Below are 27,138 nucleotides of genomic sequence, written 5' to 3'. Positions count from 1 at the left end.
CCCAAAGCCTTAGATCGCAGAGTTTTCTAACTCCCCCCTTCTCTATCCTTTTCTTTCTTCTTTTTCTTTTCCCTATCCTTTCCTCCTCTACTCACCCTTCCTTCCTTCCTTCCTTCCTTCCTTCCTTCCTTCCTTCCTTCCTTCCTTCCTTCCTTCCTTCCTTCCTTCCTTCCTTCTTCCCTCCCTCCCTCCCTCCCTCCCTCCCTCCCTCCCTCATAAAATATAACCCACCTCCACTTCCAGTATGAAAAGGTGCCATTTCCAATGTACCACCTCATTCTGTTGTCTGTGTGGAGCTGGCCTGAATGTGTGAACAGGATCTGCTGAAATAAAAGTGGGGAAGGGAGATGACGCAAAAGTTCTAGCTGTGTTTGGCTCATTCACACATGAAAGACTACACCTGAGGGTGCCATTGTCAGCTGCTGAACATCCACGTGCAAACTGGCTTAACCCAGCGGGCCCTGGGTTTTTGGTCCTGTGTCCCTCCCAACATCATCACATCCCCTTCTACAGAAGGCACTGCCCCACTCTTCCTCACCATCAAGGCATTTCCCCAACAGACCAACAACTGGCTGCAGCTCAGAAGGAACCTGTCGCTGCATGATGGAGGCCCAGCAGGATCCATTTATCACCCGGCAGGCAGCTTTATTTTTTAAAAAAGACGTGAGAGTATATCAGGGCCAGAAGAATAAAACAACTCAACAAAGACAAGCAAACACGGGAAAGATGACAGCCTGGCGAGATGAAGATGTACAACTGGTGGGATCACAGGAGGGTAGAAGCGGTATTTGTGTGGGGTGTGTGTGTTTGTATCTGCTTGCTGGGGAACCAGCTAAACAAGCACCTTTCCTGAGCAGGTATAAACTGACTCAATGTGGGTCAGTTTCTAGGTTGCGTATTGGGCTGAGACTTGCAGCCAATACTGATTTTCTGCTGCAAAGAGGTAGGGAGAGGGGTGCAATTTGCACAGGGTGAAACAATGGGTTGGCACTTCTGCCTCCACCCATTCCAAGCCACTTTGCGCTCTTATTTATTTATCATTTATTTATTTAGAACATGTGCTGTTGTTGTTTACCCACCCTCCACTTTAAGGTCCCGGGGCAGGCTACAACAATTAAAATAGAATATTTAAAACAGTTCAAAACAACTTACGATCACAGAAATAAGGTGGGTCCTAAAAATATTCAGTGTGTGTGTGTGTGTGTGTGTTACATACCACGCCAATCTCCAAGCAGGGAAAGACTCCAGAGGTTCCTGCACTTACCTAGGTTTAGATCCTTTGGAATGAAGCTCAGATGGTATCTTTATGATATATGGCTTTATTTACGCATATATACAACCTGAGCATAGGAAGCAAGGGCTCAGAGTATTAACACTCCCATAGATATTGCTCCTCCTTTATTTTATTTATTTGTTCACATGTGAAGTAAACTTTGCTATGAGTATTAAAATGCAAACAGACAAGAGTCACAGGAGCAGACAAAGCTGCCTTATATCAAGTCACACCACTGCTCCATCTAGCTTAGTACTGCCTGCACTGACTGGCAGCAGCTCTTCAGGGTTTCAGGCAGCTTATGTTCCCAGCGTTACCTGGAGATGCTAGGGATTGGATGGGAGAGATCTTCTGCATGCAGAACTGATGCTCTGCCAATGAGCTGCAACCCTTCCCCACGTTGCCCATCCCCTAATAAATGGTGTGATCAGGGCCTACCATGCAGAGTTGATGTGAGGATAATACTCCACATTTTGTTTTTGTTTTTTGCAGGCTTGGAGAAATGATAGAATGCTGCTTATATGATCTTGGTGCCTAAGACTACTTTTCCCTATTAATTACAGATAAGCCATTGCCCCGAGGGATACCGGGAGGCATTTTTGGAATCCTGGGCGTCGTTGCTGCTGCTGCTCTCATTATCAGCGTGGCTGTGACGGTCTTCATTGTCTACAGGCGACAGCAAAAGGGCCGCTCTGACACTGACAATGATCTGTGAGTACCACACGCCCACCACAACCCCATATCTGTTCTCCCAAGGAGGAGGAGGAGGAGGAGGATGACTGGGATCAACTTTGAGATTGCATGGGCCAATAAAAGGATAGGGCACCAACTGTGGAAGATGCTATTGTGTGGGCATTCCCTGGACTGTGTTAAGCACCCCTAATAGCAGGAAAGAGCTGTCCGTGGTGCTGATCTTCCATGACACAACTCAAGAGCAACCTGAGGGCCCCATCAGTGGTATGCATTGAGATCAGATACATCCAATGGAAATCTAGTGTAGAGGGTTCACTTTTGCACTCTCTGGGCCGTGTTTTTTTGCCCACTTAATTTCAACTCTAAGAGGCAAATAGCTTTGACAAGTCCCTGTCCTGGGCTTGCCAGCCTTCATCTCATTGCTTCCCCTTTTAACGGGGCCATTTTCTTAGTACTGGTAAAGAAAATATTCTCTCTTCAGAGGGCATTTGAACATACCTCCCTCTCTCCTCTGCCTGCCTGCAGCTTCTCAAAGCATCCCTGGAGATGAATAGGGTTTCTAGCGGAAATGTTATTGTGCCGGGACAATGCATGGCCTGTCCATTTTTGTAAATGCATCTCACTCCCCACTTGAGCCCATTCCTGTATGCCACTTATGCACCAGTGGCACATGAGCCTTGACTCACTCTGTACGCGGAGCCATTTTCATTGTGGAGACTCTGGGATTGCTTAATAATATTCTAAGTGGGGGAAACCTACATCAGCCACCACTGTGCTCACTCCTTGAGAGAAGCTCTTTGCCCCTCTCCTCTGTTCAGAACTGAAGTGGGAGGGATCCAATCCTGGCATCCAATGAAATATGGACATGTCTAAGGGTGTATGTTCAATTTGGGAGAGGCTGAGCCAATGAAAACAAAGAACTCAGCAGGAGGGGAGAAGATGGTGGATTTCTGCAGGGATACTTATGGAGACCTTTCACGAGCATCATAGGAGGTATTGGTGGGCACACTGGCACCCAAAAGCACCACATTAGTGACCCTGCTCTAAGATGAAGAGTGGAACCTAACAAAATAGACTTTCTGGGATGTTCCTGTGCCCTGCATTGTGTCTATGGCTGACCATTTCTCTTCCTGCAGGATTGACCTTCCCCCCTCCCACAAACCTGCTCCCCCACCTCCCAAGCGGAAGCAGGAGATGAAAAGCCACCTAACAGCAGAGGATATCCAGGTACCTTCCCCCGTTGCTGACCATCCTCACCTGAAGCAGAAGGAAGCATGGTTTCTCCAGCCACTTGTCAGAGTGGCTCTGCCCATCCTATCTGGGGAAGCCTTTTGGTGGGGAGTCAGTTTGGTAGGACGGGTGTGATGAGGTAGGATGGTGAGGTAGGATGCGGTGAGGTAGCCATTTCCATAGTTCCTTCAAGGGATACTGTAATTCAATTTGCAACTTTGGCAAGGAAAAGAAAAGGGGAGGAATGAATTAGAATTAAGGGGGAAAGGGAGTTGGGGAGAGAGGGACAGAAGATAATTCTAATGGGCAAATAATACAGATGGTCTACCAATAATATTTGTGAAGAGTTGCTAATCTGCCCTCTTGAACTTTACTCGCCCCACCAACCACAGGTTGTGCACTTGGACAACATGAAGGAGCCAGAGGAAGAGATCCAGAAGTTGCCACCACAGCCCCCCTACTATGATATGGCAGCCACTGAGCCAACCCCTCACTCTGACAAGATGGTAAGGGCGGGGGGGGCACTGCCTGCCCGCAATCTGGACCTTTCCATGGAACAAGGATGGGGACCCTGCATTCCTCCAGACACAGCTGGACAACAACACCCATTCTCCTTGACCGTTGGTCATAATGGTTGGGGCCAATGGGAGTTGAAGTCTGACAACATCTGGTGTGCCACAGATGTCTCCATTCCTGATCCAAGAGGAGGCCTTCCTTGCTCTCAGGAGGGAATGTCTCTTCTAAATATTTTTTTTGTATGCAGTGTGGAATGCTGCTTCGTATATCAGAGATGGGTAACCGGATGCTGGACTTCAATTCCCATACTCCCTGACCATCGACCATGCTGGCTGGGACTGATGGGAGTTGGAGTCCAAAAGCAAACTGGTGCCCCATTCCTGACATACAACCTAAGCACCACCAGTAGTCAGCTGGTGGTCCAATTTGACTCCCTCAGCTATTAGGTCTCTCCCACCCACCCATCTCCAAAAGGTAACTTCCCATCAAGAATCCCTTGCTACACCTGGATTTCTTTTCTGGGCGAGAAGCAAAATACCACAGATGCTTCTTTGTATGATCTTAAGCCTGTCACTCACAGGAGGCAATAGCTGCTGTGGTACATCCTGCGAGCACTTCTCCAACTGTGAGATGGGAATTGTGAACCTGGCCTGGGTGGATTGCCAGAGTATCAGCTTGTGGATTGCCAGAGCATCAGCTTGGGAGAAAATGGTGATGGTGCGATATTAAAGGAGAGCAGTAGCCCCTATGGGATGGTGAGCTATGCTGTGGGGCCAGATGAGAAAAGGGAAGAGGGCAGGTCTTGGTCCAGAGTCAACGGCTGCTGCTCTTTGCTGTTGGCTCTGGTTGCATCCCTCTTGCAGGACTCAGACCTTTGAGGAAGCCAGCTTGAAAGCAACAATGATGCAGGGGGCCTCTGTGCAGGTCCCCAAGGGGGGGGGGCTTTGCCTGTGGGGAAGCATAGGGCTTCCCACCAGCCAGCACGCCCCAGACTGGGAAGATGTCCACACAGAGCATGGAGAGAGGGGGAAGGAGGGAGGGTGGATGCCCCGGCAGATGGGTGATCTGCCAGTGGAGCGTGCTGGTGCTTGACTGTTAAATGAGGACAGCACTTTTTTTCTGAAAGCCCTTGTATTGTATGAATCTGTTTCAGCTGCAGGCAGGAAGACAGTACTGTAAATGCAAAGCAGGAGCGACAGCAGGGAGATTAGTGGGGGGTCACCGAAGGCGAAGCGAGTTGAGTGGAGAGGCAGGCGAGAGGCCACTTCGGAGGAGGGAGAGGAATACAGAACAGGGCAGGGAAGGTGGCTTTTTCTCCCTAGCCCAAGATGGGCTCGCAAGACCCGTTTGCAAGGGAGACCGCTGCTCGGCGCTTCTCAAAGCTGCACATTCAAAGCCCGAGACCAGCCCAGGTGGGCCCCTTGAGGAAGGTGATGGAGGTGACGGTTCTCCCCAAACTGTGTCATTCTGGCTCCTTCGCAGGTAACCCAGAGCCATAGATCAGAGGTAGCCAATGTGGTGCCTTCCAGACATTATTAGAATGTAACTTCCCCCCCCCCATCCCTGACCATTGGACATGGTGGCAGGGGCTGATGGGAGTTGGAGTCTTCACATGGGCTATCAAGCTTCAAATGGTGCAGGGAGGGCACCGATTCACACATCATCCCAAACAACAGTGTGCACCACCATCGTGTGACTTTGTAAATGAGAAGAGCAAAGAGCTGGGCTTTAAAGAGTTCTGCTGATTCAGACCAACGGCCCATTTGCTACCTGCTTCCCAGCTTCACCAACCAGATTCCGCTGGGAAGCAGAGCAAGAGGATCATTCTCTACTGTTTCATCCCTAATGTTTCTTATTCAGGGGTACACTGCTTCTGACCCTGGAGGTTCTGTACGGTCAGTCCAGCTATCAGCCACTGACAAATCACTCCTCCTGTACTCATTTGGGTCATCCTCTGTAAAGCCATCTCAGCTTGCAGCCAGCACTGCATCATGTGGCAGTGAGTTCTGTAAGCTACTTGTGCCTTTGGAGAAGAATCGCTTTGTTTTGTCAGTCCCAACCTGCTGCCCATCAGATTCATGGGATGACCCTGAGTTCTAGTGTTGTGAGTCTTCTTTTATTGCTATTGATTCTTTTCATACTGACAATAATTTTAGAAACCTCCATCCTGTCTTCCCTTCCTCATTTTTTTTTTTTTTTTTTTTTTTGCTAAACGTAAAAGTCTCAAATACTTTTCCTTGTCCTTTACTGCACTTTCTCTAACTTTATGATATTTCATACAGAAACTGGCTGGGGACCAGTTTACTTGCAGCATTGCTTTACCCCACAGATACCCACTCAACTGCTTCAATCTGCAGAATTGGCACTGTTGCAAGCGCCACATAACATCCACTCCGAAGTTGTAATAAATTGATCGTTTAGCGTGGCAGCTCCCTCCTTGTTAGGGCACCCCATATTCATCTCACAGAGCTACAGTTCCCAGAACTCCCTGGAAAGAGGGATTGATTGTTACAAGAGCCTGAGAATTTTAGCTCTGGGAGGAGAATAGGGGTTACCTGGTAACTCTCAGCACCCTTAGAAAACTACAGTTCCAAGAATTCATCAGGAGAAAGCCAGAACTGTTTAAAGTCATATCACAGGCGCTGTGTGGTGTGAACATGGCCTGAGCTTCCTGCACTGCCCTCAGATTCTGAAATTGGACTCACTTCTGTGCTTTGTGTCTGCGCTGCTTGGGCTGATGACCCTGGACATTAATGCCGGTTGCTGTTTGATGTTGTGGTCAGTTTGCCAGCTGGCTCCTTTCCTAGCAGACTCCTAAATCAGCAGGTCCTCTGAGCTGGCAGAACAGTCCCAGAGGCATGTGGCCTCCCTAGTCCCTGCCAGGCAGCGCAGTTCCAGAGTCAGGTCAGGGGCTCTGAGAAAAGCAGATAAAGCACAATGGCAGCGTTAGTATGGAGGCAACAGGTGCCTGCGCATTATGCGGTGATGCAGGCAGTGCCGCCACCTTCCCTTATTTCCTGGGACATAATGATGGCTGTCGCCAAATGAAATAAAAGTGCATGGCAGCACTAGGAACTCAAGATGCTGATCATTGAACAGATCAGATCCTTGGTCTGTTTAAGACAGTTTTGTCCGCTATAACTCCCAAAGTCTCAGGAAGAGGCATTTCTTTTGGGGGGGTGCACAAAATGCACACTCAACATGGCATCTGCAAGAGGGAGGGATCAGCAGACATGCGGGGAACCCCAAATTTTGTAGAAATGGGGAGGAGAGGGGAAGCCTAAGAGCAGGATAACCCCCAAAGGGCCCATTTGGGGACTGAGCATTCTGAGTTGGTGAGGAGTGTTGATTGATTGCTAGGGCTTAGGGAATTGGAAATCAATGAAGCAGGGAATGGAGTAACCTGGGAGAGGGTATGGCTGGCTGGCTGGCAGGAACTGAACAGGCGCACACTATGCTGCAACATTTTGTTGCAGGCCCCTGTTGTATCAGTTTAAATCCAAGCACTGAAAACAAGCCCAAAGGCTATACTCCTTGACTGACTGAGGTACAACAAACCTCAGAATGGAACTGGGTCAGCCCCATCACCGCAATCAGCACAAAGAGGTCAACTGTAAATTGATTTTCTCTGATTGTGTTCCATTGCAATTGGGGTCAGCGTTTCCACATGGCCTGTGTAAAATCAGTTGGAGGGTTGTGGACATCATATTCTGAACAAGGCCATCCCAACAAGTTTTCTTAAATTATCTCCCCCTGCCCACCTTGCCTTATCATATACTTAGTGGCATGGCCCTAGCTCATTAAATGACTACAACTGGACCATTTGGGGTGCTGTAGTTTATTTCTTAAAATTATATCACGCCTTTCCTTCCTTGGGAGACCAGAGTGGCAAATGCATCAAAATGAATTTCTTAAAACAGTTTAAAACATTCTGAAAACATCTTCTTTGCAACTGATTCAGGGAAGGCCCGTCCCATTTTGCCACCTGAAGTAAAATGGGATTGGTTGCCTCCTGCCCCCAACCCCCATGGCCCACCACGACTCCCGCCACTGGGCAGGCATTCTGCAGAACATTGCCATTCCACTTCTCTACCCAGGGGCAGGGAAGCCGAGCAGCAACATTATGTTTTGCAATATATGAACTCAGCATGAGAGGAAGCAATGAGTGGGCTGCCCTCCTCTTTGTGCTACCCCCCAACCTCCAAAGAATGAGAGAGGGAGAGAGTTGTAGGGATTGCTGATCATACCTGAAGTTCACTGAGGACTGAAATCGGTGTGGTAGTAATGCTAAGGAAGGGACTCCCTTCTCTTTTCCAAAAAAATGAATAGTGCAGTGTCTCCTCATTTAAATTTGATTTAGTCCAAGAATGTGTGAATGCACACCTGTTCCTTAGGTTGATGGTTGTGCAGAGCTGGAAACTTGTTTAGGTGTGGAGGTTGAAAGTAGGGACAAAATGGGGAGGGGAAGTGGTAGAGAATAAGTGGGATGGAGGGAGGAAAGAGAATAAGGGGAAGAAGAATAAGTGGGATGGAGGGAGGAAAGAGATGGAGCTTCCATGGTAGAAATGAGCAATGATCTAATCTTAAAACTCTGATCGGGGGGAGGAAAATTATCATGAATGAAGAGGTTGTGGAATTCTGAACTGAGAGGATAGGTGGCATTCTTTTCCCTCCTCTTGATGCTCGTAGGGCTGCTGTCAATGGGTGATGTCTTTTTATCTACTTGTATGTTGAAGATCTGCAGGTAGCCAGAAGAAGAAGCAGCTGAAGATGTGAGTGTTATGTAATCTCAAAGAGCGAAACTAAACGTAATCCTGCCAAGAGCTGTGTGCCCAGGCTGGATTGCTGTTGTATCATTACTAAGTGGAGGTTTAAAGGACAGTAAAGGTGGTGGGAGCTACAGACCTTTCCTCACCACCACCTTTTATTTAAAAGAAGCAGCACAATCCAAAGTGGACCCAGGAAACACCTACAATCCAGCCACCGAGAGCCTCTTACTTGCCAAATTCAGAGTTGACCACAGCCCTGTGTAGACGTCCTGGCAGAAAACGGCTGCTGTGCACATTACCTGTCACAGGCAGGGTTTCTAAACTCTGGTGCTTTTCTTCTGGTTCACCACAATGGTGCCTTAAAAACAGCTTCTTGAAAACTCAACAGGTACAGTTTTGGACCACTGATGCACATACAGTATACACAGGGGAAATCTTCCCCTGTTGAATTTCTTCCTCTCAGGGACTAATAAACATATGGTGATGGGGAAGGTGGGAAGGTGGACAGGAGCATGCTATTTAATCTCTCGTCAGCAAAGGCATCCGAGTGTCTGCCATGTTAACAGAGAGCCAAGTCCGGGATATGGTACTCTGAGGCAGTCAGAGGCAATTACTCAGGAAATCAGCCCTTGTAACAACAGGCTCTAAAGTGCTTGTTATGGAGCCATAAACCTCTTTGAGTGGCTTCCCCACAGCTGGTAAATGGCTGCGAACCGTTTCAGAAGGGGTGGGAGGTGCCTTGGAATGGAGCACCTTTTGCATAATATCTGTGACAAGGCAGTGCCTCATGTGGTGGGAAAAAGCTGAGAGATCATTATTGGGGGTATGGTGGGAGGGGGTGTAATAACGGGGAGGTTCATTAAGAGACACTCCTCCCCCCTCCAATCTGAAGACTTGGCTGTATCAACAATGCTGCCTCAACTGTTAATTTCCCAGTCCTTAAAGTTGGAGAGGAAGAGGGTCCTCTGCTAACAGTCCCTCCCTGTGTATAATAATAAAATCCAGCTGGTCAAGCACAGATTCAGGATACTGCCATGTTTTCATAGCTTTTCAATGGCGTGTTTGGTGTCACGGGTGTCCAAAGAAAGATAATACAGGGAAGGGTGGTCTTGGATCTGGGAGTCCTGGTGGACCAGGTCTTTGGGTATACAATGGTACCTCAAGTTACAAATGCCTCAGGTTACAAACGCTTCAGGTTACAAACTCCACTAACCTGGAAGAGTTACCTCGAGTTGAGAAATTTGCCCCAGGATGAGAACGGAAATCGTGTGCCGGCGGTGCAGCGGCAGCAAGAGGCCCCATTAGCAAAAGCACGCCTCTAGTTAAGAACAGTTCCAGGTTAAGAACGGACCTCCAGAACGAATTAAGTTTGTAACTAGAGGTACCACTGTATTCCACACCACAGGTTTGCACTTGTTCAAGAGTCCTCCCATCTTTCCAGGGGGATTCTGGGAGCTGTAGCTCTTCTCTGCAGGGGGCCCCCTGCCCTTTGAAGGCCAGCGAGCCCCTTTGGGGGTTTTCAAAAGTGCTGTGTGTGGCAGCTGCTAAAATGGCTGCTGCGATGGAATGTGTGGCTTAACACAAATGGCTACCACATCTGAAAGAGCAGAATGAGAGACAGGTCCTTTTGCAGACACCATAGAGGATACTGGTGTGTGCATTGATGCCCATGATCAACCCCCAGTATAGATATAAGGTGAGGCATTTAAAGGTGATCTCCCTCCCCATTTGAAAACTGGCAGAGGACATCTGATATACAGAGCTGTAGGTAGGTGATCTTGCTCCCCGGCAGAACCGTCCAGATTGCGCCCCCTAGCCACAGACAAATTAATTATTCTTTCCACCTCTCCTCCCCCTCCCCCCCCCCACTCCCCGGCAAGCCCCTGAGGGTGAAAATTGTGCCCTAGCAGTGCTGGGACCATGCTGGAAGCAGCTCGGAGCCTCCTGCAGCACTGGGGTGCTAGTTTCAGGAAAGGCACCAACTTCGATTTTGTGCTCCCCTCTCGCCTGTGCCCCTGATGGTGACCCACTTTGCCAAACCTTAGCTACTGCTACTATACGGTTCTCCTGATGGTGGTCTTGAATCATAGCAGCTGACTCTGAAGGGTTGTTGCTGCAGGGAAGAAACCAGTAAAGACGGCAAATTGAAATACACTATACTATTGCTAATGTGGAGCAGGCAAGCATTCAGGTCCTCGATGCGATGTACGATGCCGTTTTTTTTACTGTTCATTTTAAACCTTTTTTTTATCTCTTCCCCACTGTCATTCTTTATTTTCTGCCTCACTTTGTCTTCCTGCCCCACACATGACCCACCCCATACCTCTGTTTCTTCCTTCCTTCCTTCCTGTTTCTTTCTTGGCACGATCCCATTGGTTGTGTGTTTTTGTCCATGTGCATTTGGGTGTGTGCATCTCTCTCTCTCTCCCCCATGCCTGTCTGCCTTTGTGTCTCTTCCTCACACAACACACTTTCCTTCAATGTCATTACCTTGTTACCTTCCTGTCCTCCTCCACCGCCACTGCCACCGCCACCCTCCTCCTCCATGTCTCCATGCCTCACTGCTCTCTCGTCTCCAGAACTCTGGCAACAGCAAGGACTCCGACGTCCAATACGCAGAGTTGGACACCTCCGCTCTGGCGACGTCACCCAGCCCCAGGACTTCGATCCATGCTGGCGGAGACCTTGTCGAGTACGCAACCATCCAGGCTAACTTATGCTAGCGCATGACACTGTAGGCCTTTCCCCCCTCAGATTCTGGCCTCAAGGTACACAAAAGCAAAGCACCGTTTTTTCAGTCCTTCCTCTCTTGGTTGATTTCTGGCTTCATGTCTGTCTCTCCTCCCCCCCCCACTTTTGTGGAATGGCTTCCCCACCCCCCTTTGCATCCTATCTTTTCCCCTCCCCTCTTTCTCCTTGCCATGGACCTGCATGCTCCTTGCAATGGATGGTTTCCCCCTTTGGTGTTGCCTGTCCAAAGAGAACAAGAGCTGAACCCAGCTTTTTGCCTTGTGCTTTGTGCATGTAGCTCGTGGCGGCATGGCCTGCCTCCCTCTTTTGCTTTGTACAGCAGAGGGGAGGACACGAGGGTGGGCAGGAGCTATGCACTGGAGACAGGCCTTCTGTATCCTTTGGGGGGAGAGTGAGAGGAGGGTTTTGAAGTTTTCCAAGTGGATGGGTGAGGCAGAGAAGAAAGACGGTACTTGGCTCACCACTTGAAACTGGTCTGGTGATTGCCTAGGGTGAGGTTGATTGTGAGATGGGGAGAAAAGGAATGCTTGTGTTGGGGGAGGTCACATGAGAGCTTAGAGCCAAGAGCATCCCCCCGCCCTCTGTCCTCAGCCAGTTCTTCCAGCTTGGGGATCTGAGCAGAGCAAGAGGATACTTAAGGAACATGGGTGAGAAGGAATCCAGCAAAGAGCTGCATTGAGAGAGGTTAGAGTTGCTTCTGAAGTTCAGGATTCCAGGCTGTACAATTATCTAAGGTGGTTGGAAAGTCAAGAAGTTGCAAAACCAAACACAAAGAAGAAAGGTGTGTGCAGACAAAAGCCACCACTGCTTCAGGGCCCATCCTAATAGGCCAACCCAAGAGCACACAGGAAGAGATTCTGGAGAGGCTCACAGTGTTGAGAAGTGGGATTTAGCTGGCCAACTCAGTGCCAACTGCCACAGCCAATGGTTGGGGTGATGAAGGTTGGGGTCCAACAGTGTCTGAAGGACCACAGTTTAGCATCCCATGGCCTAGAGACTTTGAAGAATGGACAACAGAGGATCAAGAAAGCCCTGCAGAGTATCCATGGACCAAATCTCCACCACCCAAAGCCTTGCAACCTAGAAAGAGCCAATTACTCCACCAAAGGGCACAAAAGGTGGGGCATTAATCTGACTAAATCTGTGGTGGTTGCAACAGACCAGTGCTGAGGCAACTTGTTCCTGCCTACAATCATATGCAGGGTTGTTGTCCATGGTCCTGAAACTGTTGTGGTTAAACTCTGAGCCAGTGCCCTGAGTCCTGTCCAGGGTCCTGACTCTGTTCCAACACAAAGTCCACTGAGTCCACTTTCATCATTTGGACCACTGCCTTGTCATTGTGAAAGAAATTGCTATGGGTATGGACATGGTGTCCAGGCAGAGAATACCTTTGCCTTGTTGAATTTTTGCCAGCCAGGCAGCTGTTAAGGACACAGGAATCCTGTCAAGAGAAGGGGAAAGTTGCTAAGTCTGGTGCCACTTAGGTGTAAAATCTAGTGAAATTTGGTGATGGAAGGCAGGGAGATAAGACTAAGGGAGTGTGGAGGATTCAGATCTCTTCACTCACTTGAGTACCCCTTCTTGAAATATAAAATGTATCCTACTTCTTATATCTGAATTAGACAGACACAAGGCTGCTGTCAGCCCCTGGCATGCTAGGGAAGTGGCTCCAGCAACTTATCAGGGCCTGCTGCCAATGTCTGCAGTGAATGTCCTCTAAGATATTTCTTTTTCTGCACTAGCACACTTGGCTGGGTCTAGCTGTCATGTTAACTTTTCAGAACACCATAGAATAGCAGGCCATTGGGGGATAATAGGGGGAATCAAAATGGTGGCTAGACAAAGCTATCTGGTGCAGCTCAGACCACTGCTGCTCACCTCCAAGTAAGCGTGGCCTACCAATGGGCAGTTGGACCAGGCTCCCTAAAACCTGGAGCCAGACGTAGACAGATGTGCAAATCACCAAACAGTACATATCACCTCTAATTTAGCCCAGAGGTGTTCAGCTTTGCATTGTAACAGTGAGGGAAGCCTAAGATGAAATACTGCGAGAGAGGCAGAGGCTCAGGAAATCAGCTCCTGTAACAATAGGCACGGAAGTGTTTGTTTTGGGGCTGTAATTTATTTATTTATTTTTGCATTGGCTCTCCACAGCTGTGCACTTTGCATCAATGCTGTGATTGTACAGAATTTGCCAGGTACGGGGGGGGGCACAATTTTTCAACGGAGTATAGTTGCAAGTGGCAAGTCATACTGAGTGAAGTCGAGAGCAACGACACTGAAGCAGAGGGCGAGTAAGTGAGGTGGGGTTTGAAAGCACTGGATGATGGGCATTGTGATACATGGTCAGCAGCTTCTCTATGATCTGGGTGTGTGTGCAGAGGGTACAGCCATTTGCACACTGCTTATTGATTCCCCTAAAGGCAGGTGCAGCTGCTGCCCTGGAAGACATTAGGAGAAAATAATAATTATTCTTTCAATTAGCTTACAAATGCTGTCGGATCTTGCAAAGATCATTGCAAGGGCTTGGCTGATTTTGGGGCCTTGTGGTGATTGACAGGTGCATGGCACCACCCACCTGTCAAGTTTGGCCTGGGGGAGGGAAGATAACAATCTGAGCCACTGGATAGATCAAATGCAAACTTACCTAATTTGCATGTCCCGAAACAGTACACAGGCGGAAATGCAGCTAAGTTTTGAAATTCACACTTTGAATTTGACAATGCACTTCTCAAACCCTAAAATGTGTACAAAACTGCATCTAATAGGGGATAGTGTGCATGAAAGTGCATATATTAGCAAAAAATATTCATACATAAATGCAGCGTATTAGTGGGAATGTATACATTAGAAGTGTCCACTAAAATGCTAGTGAATCTTTATGAGTTTCTTTTAAAAAAAAGAAAGAAAGAAAGAAAGAAAAGAAAAGAAAAAGAAAATCTCAAAATGGTTAGTAAATGTGGCAAACTGAATTTAGACCGGGGGGAAACGAGAGACTGAAACTGACCAGTCCCTCAGTCCCTCATGTACCAATCTCTTTAGCTCATTGCTGTTCATAAAGGTCTGCTGTCAGTCTGGTGGCAGGACTTTGATATTGACCAAGATGCCTTTTATCCCTGCTCCCTGGCCACATCAGCCGGGGAAACTGCACAAGAGACCTCTTTTCTGCATCAGGTCTGGCAAACGTTTGTGCCTGGCAACTTATGAGCTTTGGCGAGGCTGCTTCCAGGTGTTTTCTCGAAGGGTTGGATATATGTTGGGAAAAGAGGAGCATTTGGGGTTACAGGAGCCCTCTGTGAACATGGCCAGAAAGGCAGGAGTGGAGGTGGGGTGCCAGTAGGGCTGGGTGGGCCTCCCTCTGTTCTTGCTGCTCCCTTTGTCTCCCTGCCATGCCACTAGCCCTGTAGAGCCTTCTGTGATTGCCGTAGAGAAAGCAACAGCAGTAGGTAAGGAACGCACTATTTCTAGCCTAGCCAAAGAGTAGCAAAAGTAACCTCTCTGTTTTACGGTGTCTCACTCGTGTCCTGCGTTCAGAATGAGGATCAAGGTCTTCGTAGATGTAACAAGCGAGAGTGGACAGTAAGTTTTATTCTCTTTTGCCCTTTCCGGATGGATTTGGGGAGGGGGGAGGTAGGCCTAGGACAGCCTTCCCCAAGATGGCACCTCTGAATGTTGTTGGACTACAACTCTTGTCCTCTCTGACCATTGGCCATGGGCTAGTTGGAATTGTAATCTAACAAACTCTGGAGAGCACCAAATTGGGAAAGGCTTGTGTTGTAGGGTTTGGCAAATACCTAGATGGTTATATCCTAAGAAGAGCCTTGCTGTACCCATCAATGGCCCATCTGGCCTTGCATCCTGCTTCGTAACGGTGGGCTGACAGAAGCCTCTGGGGTATTCACAACCAGAACATGAAGGCAATAGCCTGAGGAAGTAGCATTTAGTTCTGTGGCAAACTATCTCCAACGATGGAAGGGTTGCCTCCAGCTTGCTTCTTCTTTTCAGAGTGGATCAGTTGCAATGAATGGACCTACGTTAGCCATGTCTATTAATGTCAATGGGTTAACTTTGAATATGACTAACCCTGGGTATAATCAGAAGGTTCCATTTAGTTGTCATAGCCAACAGCTTAGATGCCTTTGCAGGAAGTATGTGGATAAATAAGCAAACAGCTGCCAGTATATCCATCACTCACGAACATGGCCAATCCCATTTGAAAGCCATCTAAGCCAGCAGCCAACCCACATCTAGTGGAAGTGAGTTCTGCTAATTATGCATTCAAGAGTTTTTCCTGTTACCTGTGCTGGATGAAAGCCACCATCCAAGGGCTGGAACCAAGCTCGCTTTTTCTCAGTCCAAAGTGGGACATGGCCTATTGTCTGCTCTTTGAAATGTCCCAGACTATGTCCATCTCAGGGCTTACACTTTAAAGCCCCATGTCTGAGCACCCCCACTTTAAAGCCCCATGTCTGAGCACCCCTTCCTTTCTGTCCCAGAGCTTTCCGCACAAAACTCTGCTCTTTAAAGCTGAATCAGAGCAAGCTGCAGTCTGCAGAAAACCCGAATTGCCATGTGCTTCGATTGAGCCCTAAACAGGGGGTTTTCACAGGGAAAGCTCTGGTGGAAAAGAAAAATAGTTCTTGGACACAAAGCTTTAAAGTGCAGGCCTATGCCTGGAAAGTGTGAGTCAATAGGTAAGTGTGGATAAGGCCTAAGGCACTGCGGGGAAAGCAAAATGGCAGACACCAACTACAATGGCATTCTCTGCTGGTGGTTGCCATTTCCACCTTGCAGTGCATTGAATGCACCCAGTGCCTGAGACACTTTGGTGGAAAGGAAATGGTGTCCATCCAAGGGTGGTTGGTGGGACTGGCGGGGAGCCCAAATAGGAGGTGACAGGCAGAGCCAACCGATTCTAGATTTGACCCATCCTCCTCCTCTCTGCTGAGTTATACAGGGCAACACTCAGACTGAGGAAGAGGAAGCTGACAGACACCTCCTGGATTTCATGCCTATTCCCCTAATGTGAAAAAATATATAGGGGTCTTAGCATACTACAATGAGTCAACAGTGTGGTGCGGCAGCAGAAAAACTTATGCAATTATAGACTCTATCAACAGAGGTATGGTGCCCAAATCAATGGAAGGAATAGTATCTCTCTATTCTGTCTTGGGCGGACCCCCACCTGGATTACTGTATCCATTTATGGGCACCACAGCTTAAGAAGGGTATTAATAAGCTGAACATGTGCAAAGGAGGGAGATCAAGATGGTGAGGAGTCTGGAAACCAAGCCTTATGTGGAATGGTTGAGGGAGTTGAGTATGTTTAGCCTGGAAAAGAGAAGAGGGAAAAAAGAGGTGATATGAAAACCATTTTCAGATACCTGAAGGGCTGTCACATGGATGATGGAGCAAGCTTGTTTTTTCTTCAGCTCCAGAAGGTAGGACACAAACCAAGGGATTGAAAATACAGGAAGGGAGATTCTGACTAAATATTAGGAAGAACTTTCTGATGGTGAGATCTGTTCAACAATGGAATAGACTACCTCGAAAGGTGGCCGACCCTCCTGTTGGAAGTTTTTAAACAGAGGTTGGATGGCCATCTGCCAGGGATTCTTTAGCTGTCGTTCCTGCATTGCAGGGGGGCAGGACTCAATTCTATGGGCCACTCAATTGCAGGGGGGCAGGACTCTACAATTCTATGGGCCACCGCACCCACCATGTTATGTGGGTGCTGAGAGGCAGTGAAGCATTGGTGTGGTGTCATTTGCAAGCACCAGGCCCTGTGAGCAGAGAAAAAGATAGACTGCTCTGGCCCATGGGGGCATTTCTGTGGGAAGATTCAGTGAGATTTGTGCAGCAGATCTTCCCTCTAGATGATGCCACAGTTTAATGAGTGTGTGTGTGGGGGGGGGACTTTTTGGATTTTCAACTTCAGAGACAGCCCCCCAAAACAGCTCTTATTTTTTTGTTCCCAAATGACACCCCCCCTCCCAATTACATATCAATAACTAGTCTTAAGATGGTTCTCCTCTCCCCTCCCATCACTTACCGTCCCCCCCATTCTTGGAATTTCTCCCTCTAAGCTGGGAATTTGTTCCTCGTGAAACAGATGAGATGAGTGTCCGTCTCCCCCCACCCAATCCGCCTTGGGAGGTCTCATATTATTTTGTTTCTTTATTCCGGAGGTGGATGATTTTTATTGTCAGCGAAAGGATGGTAATCCTGCAAAATCCACAGTTGGGAGCCCTCCCAGTTCTTCTGAAGTAAGAACTAAAGCCAGTCATATGGCACTTTGAAAATGTAATCTCATTGCAGCGAAATTTCCCAGCTGAGACACATTTTGTATTAAAAAAGAAGAAGAAGAAGAAGAAGGGGGTGGAATTCTCTCAAGGCTTCTTTGAGGGTTTCTGTTTCCTCCCTTTTCCTTTGAGCTTCCCATCTCCAACCACACAGGTTACAGAAACTCTAAAACACCCAAAGGTGAAAGCTCAGTTTGCTGAGGACTCAAGGAAGATAAAATTGGAAGAAAATGGTATTTATTTCTCCACTGTCCAAGAGCACTGTAGAGCATGTACTAATTCCCTGCTCTTTGCCCTATTGGTCAAAGGAGGTAACTGCAGGCAGTTTGATCCAAGATGCAAACAACCAGAGCCGGAATCCTTGTGGGTCAGGGAATCAGGTGACCACTAGCAACCCAATCCTGTGCCACTACCTGAGCTGCTGGGCTCTTGTACCTTTAACAAGTACATGAATAGTGGAAATGGAACTACAGAGTGGGGAAAACTTCTGCTGTAGTACGTTTTGGCTTACTACACATTTAGAGGCATAGGAGCATGTGGGGAGGGAATCTTGGTTTCCCATGTAGCATTTCCTAACCCATCAAATGAAGACCTTTTAAACCAGAATCTGCCAGGCTGTTAAAAAAAATGCCGGGATTTTGACATTCCATTTAAAATAATAATAGAAAAGAGATAATTTAGCCTTATGTAGGAATCGCTTTGGAGATAAAGGGCGGGAGGGTGAGGGTAAAGACACTGGGATGAAAAGAGACACTCGTGCCCATTAAATTTAATTAGCTCATTACCCTTAATTTAATATCAAATTTTTCTGAAGGTAAATGAGACTCGGGGAGATTCAGGGAGTGACTGGCAGGAGCGGCCGAGGGCTCTGGCTGGCAAATGCGTGAGCTAAGACAGACTCTCCTTTGCTAGCCTCTCTACCTTCAGCTGCAAAGCATCTGCTTTGCATGCAGAAGGACAACCGATAGCATTTCCAGGTAGCACTAGGGATGCCCCCTGCCTGGAACTCTGAAAAGCTACTGCCTGCCAGTGTGGACAGTATTGAGCTAGGTGGGACAGTTGTCTGGTAATAATATGTTCTTACGTTTGGCTGTGCGCTGAGACACATGACCTCTGGAGGCAAATGTAAAAGCCTTGGAGGCTCCAAATCTTCCAATATTTTAAGCGGAAGGGCAGGAACTAGGAGATGGTCCTTTAGCCTCTCGTAAATCAACCTGAGCCTCTGTGATGGATGCTCTCTTTGGTCTGCGTTCAGACCCATAAGCTCTGTGGTATCTGGGCCTGAAGGCTTCACTGCACGCAAACCTTAATGGTGTGAGGCCGCAGATGTGAGCTTGACATGAAAAAATTATCCTGTGTCTGGACAGGCAGCTAGCTCAGCATCCGGAGGCCACCCTGGAAGCACCATCAAATGCCAGAGGGCCCGGGGCTCATTTGCATATCAATATGTAATCACCATAACAGGCATGATCACTGTAGCTATTGAGGGGCTCGCCTGTGACCTGGGCAACCCTGCGCCTCAACGGCAACTGGCTTCTTCCAGCCAGGACCTGATTTCTGGAATCGTAAGGAATCAAATTCACTTGACAAACTTCTGCTTAGCCAAACACTCCAAACTCATGGCCAATGGGAAATTATGATACCAAAATATCATATATATTTTTAAGAAGAACAGTATCTGAAATTATAACAGAACCATGGCATAAACAGAGCTGTCTCATATATAAACTGACTATATGCAGCGATCCCACAAGAGCTGGTGGGGGAGGGGGGCATATAATGTTATATTGCACTGTTGTCAACTTTCTACTCAGAGAAGCCCCACTGAAATAAAAGGGCATTACTAACCAAGGACCATTAATTTCCAGTCAATCCACCTTGAGTAGAACTTAGTGGACTATAACCTATTGTGTCCAGAAATCAGCCTTCTGAGAAATCCAGGCTTTCCTTTAAAACAAAACCTTACCTTTTTGATGCTTTCAAGAAGTAAGCGTCGTCTTTATTAAAGAATGGGGAAGCTATGTAGATTATTTGAAGAATCATTGTAAACAACTAAATACATTAGCAGGACTAATTTAAAAGAAAGCAGTTAAAATGTGATCTCGGGGGGGGGGGAGTAGATAGAACTTAATTTTTTTAAAAAAAAGATGTTAAGGGGAAGGTGCAGTGTAATTAAATGAATTTATTTTGTAACCAGAGAAGGAGAGGAGGGAAGTCGACATGGGGGATATAAATGTAAAGGATGACTATTGTTGTTAACTTGAAAAACTGAAAACAAAAATAAAACAAAGCCTTTTGGCTGCAAATAGCTTGTAATGCCGGGGAAAGTAGTGGTGGCAAAATGTTTGCTAAAATCTTGGAAGCTGGCGGCAAGTGCTCAGGAGCGGGTAGGTCTTCAGCCTCCTGCCTAGTCCCTCCTCATGATTAATCAAATTGGAATACATTATGCAGAATAAATGATAATAAGGTGACATTCTGCAAAGTTGTCCAATTTGCATAATTGCAGTTTTCAGCATTCAGCTTTTCTTGTTGCATTAAGAATAAAATAAAATAAAAAAACACTGCACACACAGACTGACTCTTTTCTCCAAGTTTTCATATTGCTTTCCTGGAGGGGATGACTCCATAAGAGGAGCACAAGGCACTCCTTCTCCACCTACCACCCTGACTTTCCACTCACCAATCCCCCCCCCCCAGTGCTTAATTTACCCCCAGTGCTCCAGTCAAGGTCTAGACTTCATTCATCCACCTTCACACATCCAGCCAAGAACAGGCAGTTCTCCAGAATGCGCTCCCTGCCTCATGAATCCATTTGACTTTGCAGTTCCATCAATAAATCATTAGTGATATTTTGTTTTCAATGTTTGTGGAGGGTGGTTTCCTCTCTCCCCCTCAAAAAAAAAAAACAACCCAATCATTATGAAATATTTGGCATGGGAGTTGGCAGCAGGTGTGGTTGGCAGATCTCAAGTGGGCTTGCATGGTGTTGTTGTTTTGTGTTCTTCCTGAGCCTTCAGGCTTTTTCTCCCAAGGAAAGACAATCCAAAAAGACCTTGATGCCAAACAAAAGCCCTTGACAGGGTTTCTAAGCAGGTCAGAGAGAAGGAGGGAGGAAAAGAGTTGGAAAGTGGAATGCAGATCAAAGGGAAAGTGTTTAGAAAAATGATAGGAAGCCAAGACAAGGCTTGAGAAGGTTTGCATGCAGAAGGTTCCAGGTTCAATCTCCAACAGCATCTCCAAGCAGGACTGGAAGAGAACCGTGCCTAAAATCCTGGAGAGCTACTGCCAGTCAATGTAGACAGTACTGAGCTAGATAGCCCCAATGAACTTGGTAAAGGGCAATTTCCTGTTAAAGATCAGCCCATGCCCAGAGGCAGCCTTCTCCCCAAATTCTAGATTCAAGTAGGTAGCCGTGTTGGTCTGACACAGTCAAAATAAAAAATAGTCCAGTAGCACCTTAGAGACCAACTAAGTTTGTTCTAGATATAAGCTATTTTATTTTTTTATTTCTTCTCCCCAAAGATCACTTTGTTGGGTCAGATCTCCTGTATTCAAAAGAATAATGTGCACATCTCTCAGTCTTCTCCAGGCTAAACAGACCCAACTCCCCCAACATCCATAGCCATATGTGACACCCGCACAACAGGAAGTTACTCAACACTTCCTGTGAGCCCCGGGCAGGGATGCCCAGAAACCTTGCTGAGACATTTTGCCAGTTCTATCAACTATAAAGTTGATAAAAGATATATACCCACCTTGCAGGGTCAGCATCAAGGCTTGGCATAGTTAGGTATATGTTGAGGGCCCTAATCCCAGAAAGACGCCTGCTGTCAAGAGCCACACACACACACACACACACACACACACCGGACCTGCTCTTCCTCTTCACCATCGCAATGTGTTTGTTCACCCACCTCAGGTCCAGATAAGTAGAGGGAAGGAACAGGGTAGGAGACGCCACTGCCAGCTTTCTCATCGGCTCTCCACCATTGTGGCTCTGTTGGTGGCAACTCTGTGAGGCTTGCCTTCTCCTGCAACCCCTTTCCAAGCAGAGCTGCCACAGTGTCTCTGCTAGCTGGAGACAGGTGGGCCTGAATGGGGAAACAATAGCATGAGCTACACAGGCTAGGAATCCTATGAACGTTCCATGTGCGCTGCGGCAGAAGGAGGCTGGGAACCCGGAAATGTAAGACTTTGCAGGCATGCTTCTTACTTCTGTTTTGTGAGGGGTGCTGCAGCTTCTCCTGAACTTCACCCCCAAAGCCAAGGTGGAAACCTCCATTGCTGATAGCACTTAGAGGAATGTTGCTGCCTCCTCCTTTCCTACGCCTCCTGCTCTTTTCTCCCGATTTGTGTCGGTTTCATTTGCCTTGGTTATGGGGAACGAAATAGCAATGCGGGGAGGGGGTGAGCATGACATTTGCATGTGCCAAACAAGCATGTTCTGCTGATACAGATTTGCCCAGTCATTGTCTCCCGCTTGCCCTAGATAGCAGCACTGTCTATTCAATGGATTCCGTCAAGTGTTTTCCAGCTTCGTAGCCAAACTCTGCATAGTACATAGAAAAGGTGGAATTGTCTGCTAAATTATACATTTCTCTCGCAGCCCAGTCTCCAAAGCACTTGATAGGTCTGGGGAGCAATTTACAAAGGTGGATAACAGAAGGGTTGATGCGAACGAGAGGCTATATAAAAATTATCCATTTTGTGGGCTTACATTTGGAGCATGCCCTCATTTGGAAGGGAGTGAGCTCAGTGCCACTCACATGCCATAGAGCAGGGGTGGCCAACTCCCAAGAGACAGCAATCTACTCACAAAGTTAAAAACTGGCAGTGATCTACCCACTTTTAGGGAGGGGGAAAGCCATGTTTTGGGGGGGGGGGGTGCAGGGCAAATATGTTGAGCTTTTTTAGGGGAGCCGAACTTGTTGAGCTTCTTTGGGGGGGGGGAGCCAGTGATCTACCAGTGATCTACCACAGACGTCCAGTGATCTACCAGTAGCTCACGATATACCTGTTGGACGTGCCTGCCATAGAGAGACAGCAAAATGGGATGAGCGAGTGACATGGGAGATTTTTTTTTATTCCCCCCCCCCCCCCCCGAGAATTGTTTTTCAAGGTTGGAATCTTTTTCTTCTTCTTTTGTTCTCTGGATCACGGTGACTGAATCGGGAAACAGAAGGCTTTGGAATGGTTTAAACATGATAAACATTCAGGCCCAACCCACACTATGCATTTAAAGAAGTATCATACCACTTTAAACCACCATGGCTTCCCTCAAAGAATCCTGGGAGCTGTGGTTTGCTAAGGGTGCTGAGAGTTACTAGTAGACTCCCTATTTCCTTTGCAGAACTGCAATTCCCAGAGTTCCCTGAAAAGAGGGACTGATGGTTAAACCACACTGTAAACTGTAGTTCCATGAGGGCAATAGGGGCCTCCTAACAACTCTCAGCACCTTTACAGTCCCCAGGAGGAAGCCATGATTGTTTAAAGCGGCATCCATCCTAGTGCTTCCAATAAAGGGCACATATGGGGCCTCAGTTGTGTGTCTGCACATGATGTTGGGATTGGTTGTCAACTTGACCACACAAGCACTGGACCTTTCCATTGCAGGGGGTTTTTTTTTGGTAGCGACTAGCTAACGCAAGGACTATACATGAGGTTGTCTCACACTGACTCTTTTCATTGGATCCATCCATCCTGAAACTCCTAAGTGGTAGATAGCCTTGAAAACACTGGAAAGCAAAGCTAAGGCTTTATCGTGCAAAATGGGATGAGGAACAAATTCAGTTCAGCTAGGGTTGCCACAACACTGTTCTGATTTCCACTGTTCGAAACATGGCTACCCTAGTTCAGCTCACATTTCAAATGCAAACTTATTTAATTTTCACTTACTGAAACAGTGTGCAAACCAAAACGCAGCCATCCTTCAAACTTTTCACTTCTCCAAAATTATGCAGTGCAGTTTTCCAATGAAACATGCATAGGTTTGGGGGAAGTGTGCATAGAAATGTATATATTAGTGAAAATAACATATAAAGATGGATTCTATTAGGGGAAATGGTTTGCCAAAGTATATATTTTCTGAGTAATGTGCAGAAAAAGGGCTTATGAATTTTCATGGGGCCTTAAAAATAAAATTTGTAAACTGGTGCTACAGAAAATTGAGCTTATGATAGGTAAAAGAAGGAACTGAGCAAAACTGAAATTGACAGATCTGTCCATCACAAAACTGGCAGATTTGCTTATCCATCATGGCAGTTTAGAAAGGAAGGGGTGGGAAATCTGGAAGTGGATTCTGCATAGGATGATCTCAAAAACTGCTCTGCCATCTACCGATTTACTACTTTCCCCTCGAATTTATGACTGAAACTCATTTGTTTTCTGTGTATTTATTATTCCCTCAACGCATGGCCATCTGCTCAATTCGGGATGTTAAGATACCGCTGCTAAATGCATTCTGCAAAACCAAAGAACATTGAATGTGCATCCCAACACCCAGAGACCCATTCAGATATATATATTTTTAGCATGTTCTGAGCCACCCAGAGTTGATTTGGGTTGTTCTCCCTACAATGGAAGGGTGGAAAATAGAAATGTTCCTACATTCTTTTAAACATGAAGTAAACAAATTGATAAGGCATAACTGCTTGACATATAAAGCAACGATAAGGCTGTTCTTTATACTAACCTCGTACCTTCTAGCTGTTTCAGACTGCAACTCCCATCTGCTGGGAACTATAGCCCAAAAACAGCTGGAAGGCACCAGGTTGGCAAAAGCTGCTTCATACCATGCTCATCATACGCTGGGCAGAATAAGGCCACATTCACAGCATACATTTAAAGCACTATGATGCCGCTTTAAACAGCCATGGCTTCCCTCAATGAATCCTGGGGACTGCAGTATTTTAAGGGTGCTGGGGAGTTGCTAGGAAGCCCGTTTCCCTGCACAGAGCTACAATTCCCAATTTGTAGCTTTGGGGGGGGGGTCTCCTCCTGACTGCTCTCATCATTCCTAACAAACTACAGCTCCCATAATTCTTTGGGGGAAGCCGTGCCTAATTAAAGCAGGATCGCGGCACTTTAAATGTACGCTGTGAATGAAGCCTTGGCAATGCAATGGCTTGTGTGCCCTGTAAGACACGGCGGTGATGTTTAAACTTGTGATTTTACGGTCTGTGGCTCTTCCTCCCACCCTTTCCCCCACAGAACTTTGGAAAGCGTCACACAGAGATACCGGATGCGGGTGATTACTTAAGCTGCCGTTACTCACGTGAAGACCAGTACCTGGCGAGAATACCATATGTCTATAGTCCCTTGTCATATCTCCCAGAAGACGCCTACTCATCCCGCCATTCCGAGGCTTCCTTTTGCTGCCCACCTCCCGGTTCCAGGGCGCCGTACATCTGTCCCAAAGAACAGTATGTTTAAAAAGAACCCTGCAGGAAAGCAATGAAGACAGGAGGGGCAAAAGAAATATTCTCCACATGTCTCCAGCTACCACACATCAACTACGGCCTTTGAACCTACCCACTTGCACCCCCTCCAGCCATTGGGGATTGTGTCTGGGTTGTGTGTGTGTGTGCGTCTGTGTCTGTGTGTGAGTGCCGGTTTCTCCCCATCGCTAACACCCACCGTTTCTTCTTTTTTACTATTTTTGTTGAAAAGTGTCAATGCATTTGTACTTTCCGTTGTTAGGTTAAGGCTGCGGTCTTAAACACAGTAGCAAGGGAGCGAGCCTCACTGAACAGAGCGGGATGTACTTCTGAATCGACATGCATTGGATTGTGCTGTAACCTCTGCCTTGTTTGTTAAGGAACATCCTCCTCTCTCCCAACCCCATCTAATTTTGACCCCTTGGGGCTCCCGTTCCATGCAGGCTTGGTGTGTTCATGCACCAGTGCATTTGCACTACTGCCCTCTGCTGGATGGAATGCGCCTCTTGCTCAAATGTCCACTCTCTGTTTTCCATTTACACAATTTTGCACTATGGTTAAACTTCCAAGTTAACTCTACCCCTGAAGGTTGGGACTCTTGTTGTCTTCCTTCCAAATGCAACATGTTGCACTCCTCGAAGAACCTTCCAACTTTAAGAGCCCTGTCTGCATCCTTCCCATTCATTCATGGGTCTTGTTTCCAGAAATGTAACAAAGCATGACATGAAAGCTTGAGGCAAAGGTCATTGCAAAGAAAACTCCAGTGAATATCCATGTGAAAGAAATGGTCCCCGTCCCTTAGCCCTCCTGTGACCTGTTTATTTCCTTTTAACCCAGGGGGGCAGTCAATTCAGAGGTTTCAGAAGGAAAATGCTGGTTGCTTTTGCGAAGTGGATTTAAAGAAACATGCTCCTTTAACCTGAGACCAAAAGGAAAAGCCTTGAATTAGGAAGGGGGGAAATGCATCTATAACTTTTAAGTTTAGTTCAGGAATCAACAGCTTCCCAGTTTTGCTATGCACAAATTTGATTGGAATTCTCAAATCAACTCAGGCAGGTGGAGATGAATGATTTTCAGGTAACCTCCTTGCTTTTAACAAAGGATGAAAGCCAATGCAGGATCAGACCTTTGACTTTTTTCCCATTTCCTTTCCTTTTTTCCTCCTCTCTGTCTCGGTTTTGTAAACAGCAACAACCCAAGTTTGGGACTGTACATTTTTATCTCTCTCAGATATATAGATATGCATAGTTATATTCGAAGTGTGGGTGGGCGTGAAACCACATGTGTATTTTCCTGCATCCTCCAAGTGTTATAGATAAGGACATTCATCTCCACCTCACCTCTTTGCTCACATGCAATAGGATTGTACGAAGTCCTGTGACAGGGGGGTGCTGAAGAAAGGACGATGGAGGAAACAAAGTGTTGGAGAAGAGTAGGTCACGAGGATGAAGAAAAACCATGAAGCACCTGGGATAGTGCTGAAGAAAATAGAAATTGATGCATTTATGAAAACAGATGTGTCAATGGTTGGGATTATCTTCTCGTCCTACTTATGGGGTGAGCTATGTGTGCCCTTCTGCCAATGACCCACAAGGACACCAGGGCAAAGGCACACCCACCCCTAAGTGATCATTTGCTCTTATGAGCCATATTTCTGCCCTTATGGTATTAAGTGTCTCACTACTTAGAGGAGATCTGCCAGGGGAAACAGTGCAATGGAGGCTGTCACAACCTAGCTGAGCCAACATTTATTTTTGTACCTTTGGTTGAAGAAGGCTAACATTGCTGGATGCACTTTGGACCCCCCGTGTTGTTTTCCATGCACTTTAGGATTTCACTTCTCCCCTGTGCCCCTCCCCCCATCCTGATGTTTAGCTTTACCACCCCCTTCATTTGACACACAAGCTAAACTGTGTTCACACTACCTCAGCCATTTCCTGCAAGCTTAAAAACAAAACAATGAGAAGCCAATGGTGATGAGACCAAAAGCAAGATGGCGGCACCTCCTCTTGACTCCTCTTGACACCACCTATTTCCACTTGGGAGCCATTGCCCGGAGCTGTGATGTCATTTCCTGCCTAAGGCAAGAGGCGGGCGAGCCATCTGAGGAAATGTGAATATCAGGACTAATGGTGCTGTTGGCTTCCTCCTCCCCCCTCAAGACCCTC

General features: G+C 47.1%; 1 protein-coding gene across 1 annotated transcript; it reads left to right on the top strand.

The window, feature by feature from the left end:
- Window positions 1-571: 571 nt before the first annotated feature.
- LOC117060067 lies at window positions 572-25,566 on the top strand. The gene is made up of 5 exons (XM_033172158.1): window positions 572-775; window positions 1,837-1,984; window positions 3,103-3,193; window positions 3,589-3,702; window positions 24,744-25,566. The coding sequence occupies exons 1-5, from the start codon at window positions 601-603 to the stop codon at window positions 24,963-24,965; spliced, it is 750 nt and encodes a 249-aa protein (XP_033028049.1). The 5' UTR covers window positions 572-600; the 3' UTR covers window positions 24,966-25,566.
- Window positions 25,567-27,138: the final 1,572 nt, after the last annotated feature.

Source organism: Lacerta agilis, chromosome 15 (assembly GCF_009819535.1).
Source record: "Lacerta agilis isolate rLacAgi1 chromosome 15, rLacAgi1.pri, whole genome shotgun sequence".
Taxonomy (NCBI): domain Eukaryota; kingdom Metazoa; phylum Chordata; class Lepidosauria; order Squamata; family Lacertidae; genus Lacerta; species Lacerta agilis.
This window is presented reverse-complemented; position numbering and strand designations above follow the sequence as displayed.

Excerpts from the sequence above, each read along its gene's own strand:
- LOC117060067 (XM_033172158.1), top strand. The coding sequence starts at position 601 with ATGATGGAGGCCCAGCAGGATCCATTTATCACCCGGCAGGCAGCTTTA. Across the intron at positions 776-1,836 it reads ACTGGTGGGATCACAGGAGG|ATAAGCCATTGCCCCGAGGG; the intron begins GTAGAAGCGGTA and ends TATTAATTACAG. Across the intron at positions 1,985-3,102 it reads TCTGACACTGACAATGATCT|GATTGACCTTCCCCCCTCCC; the intron begins GTGAGTACCACA and ends CTCTTCCTGCAG.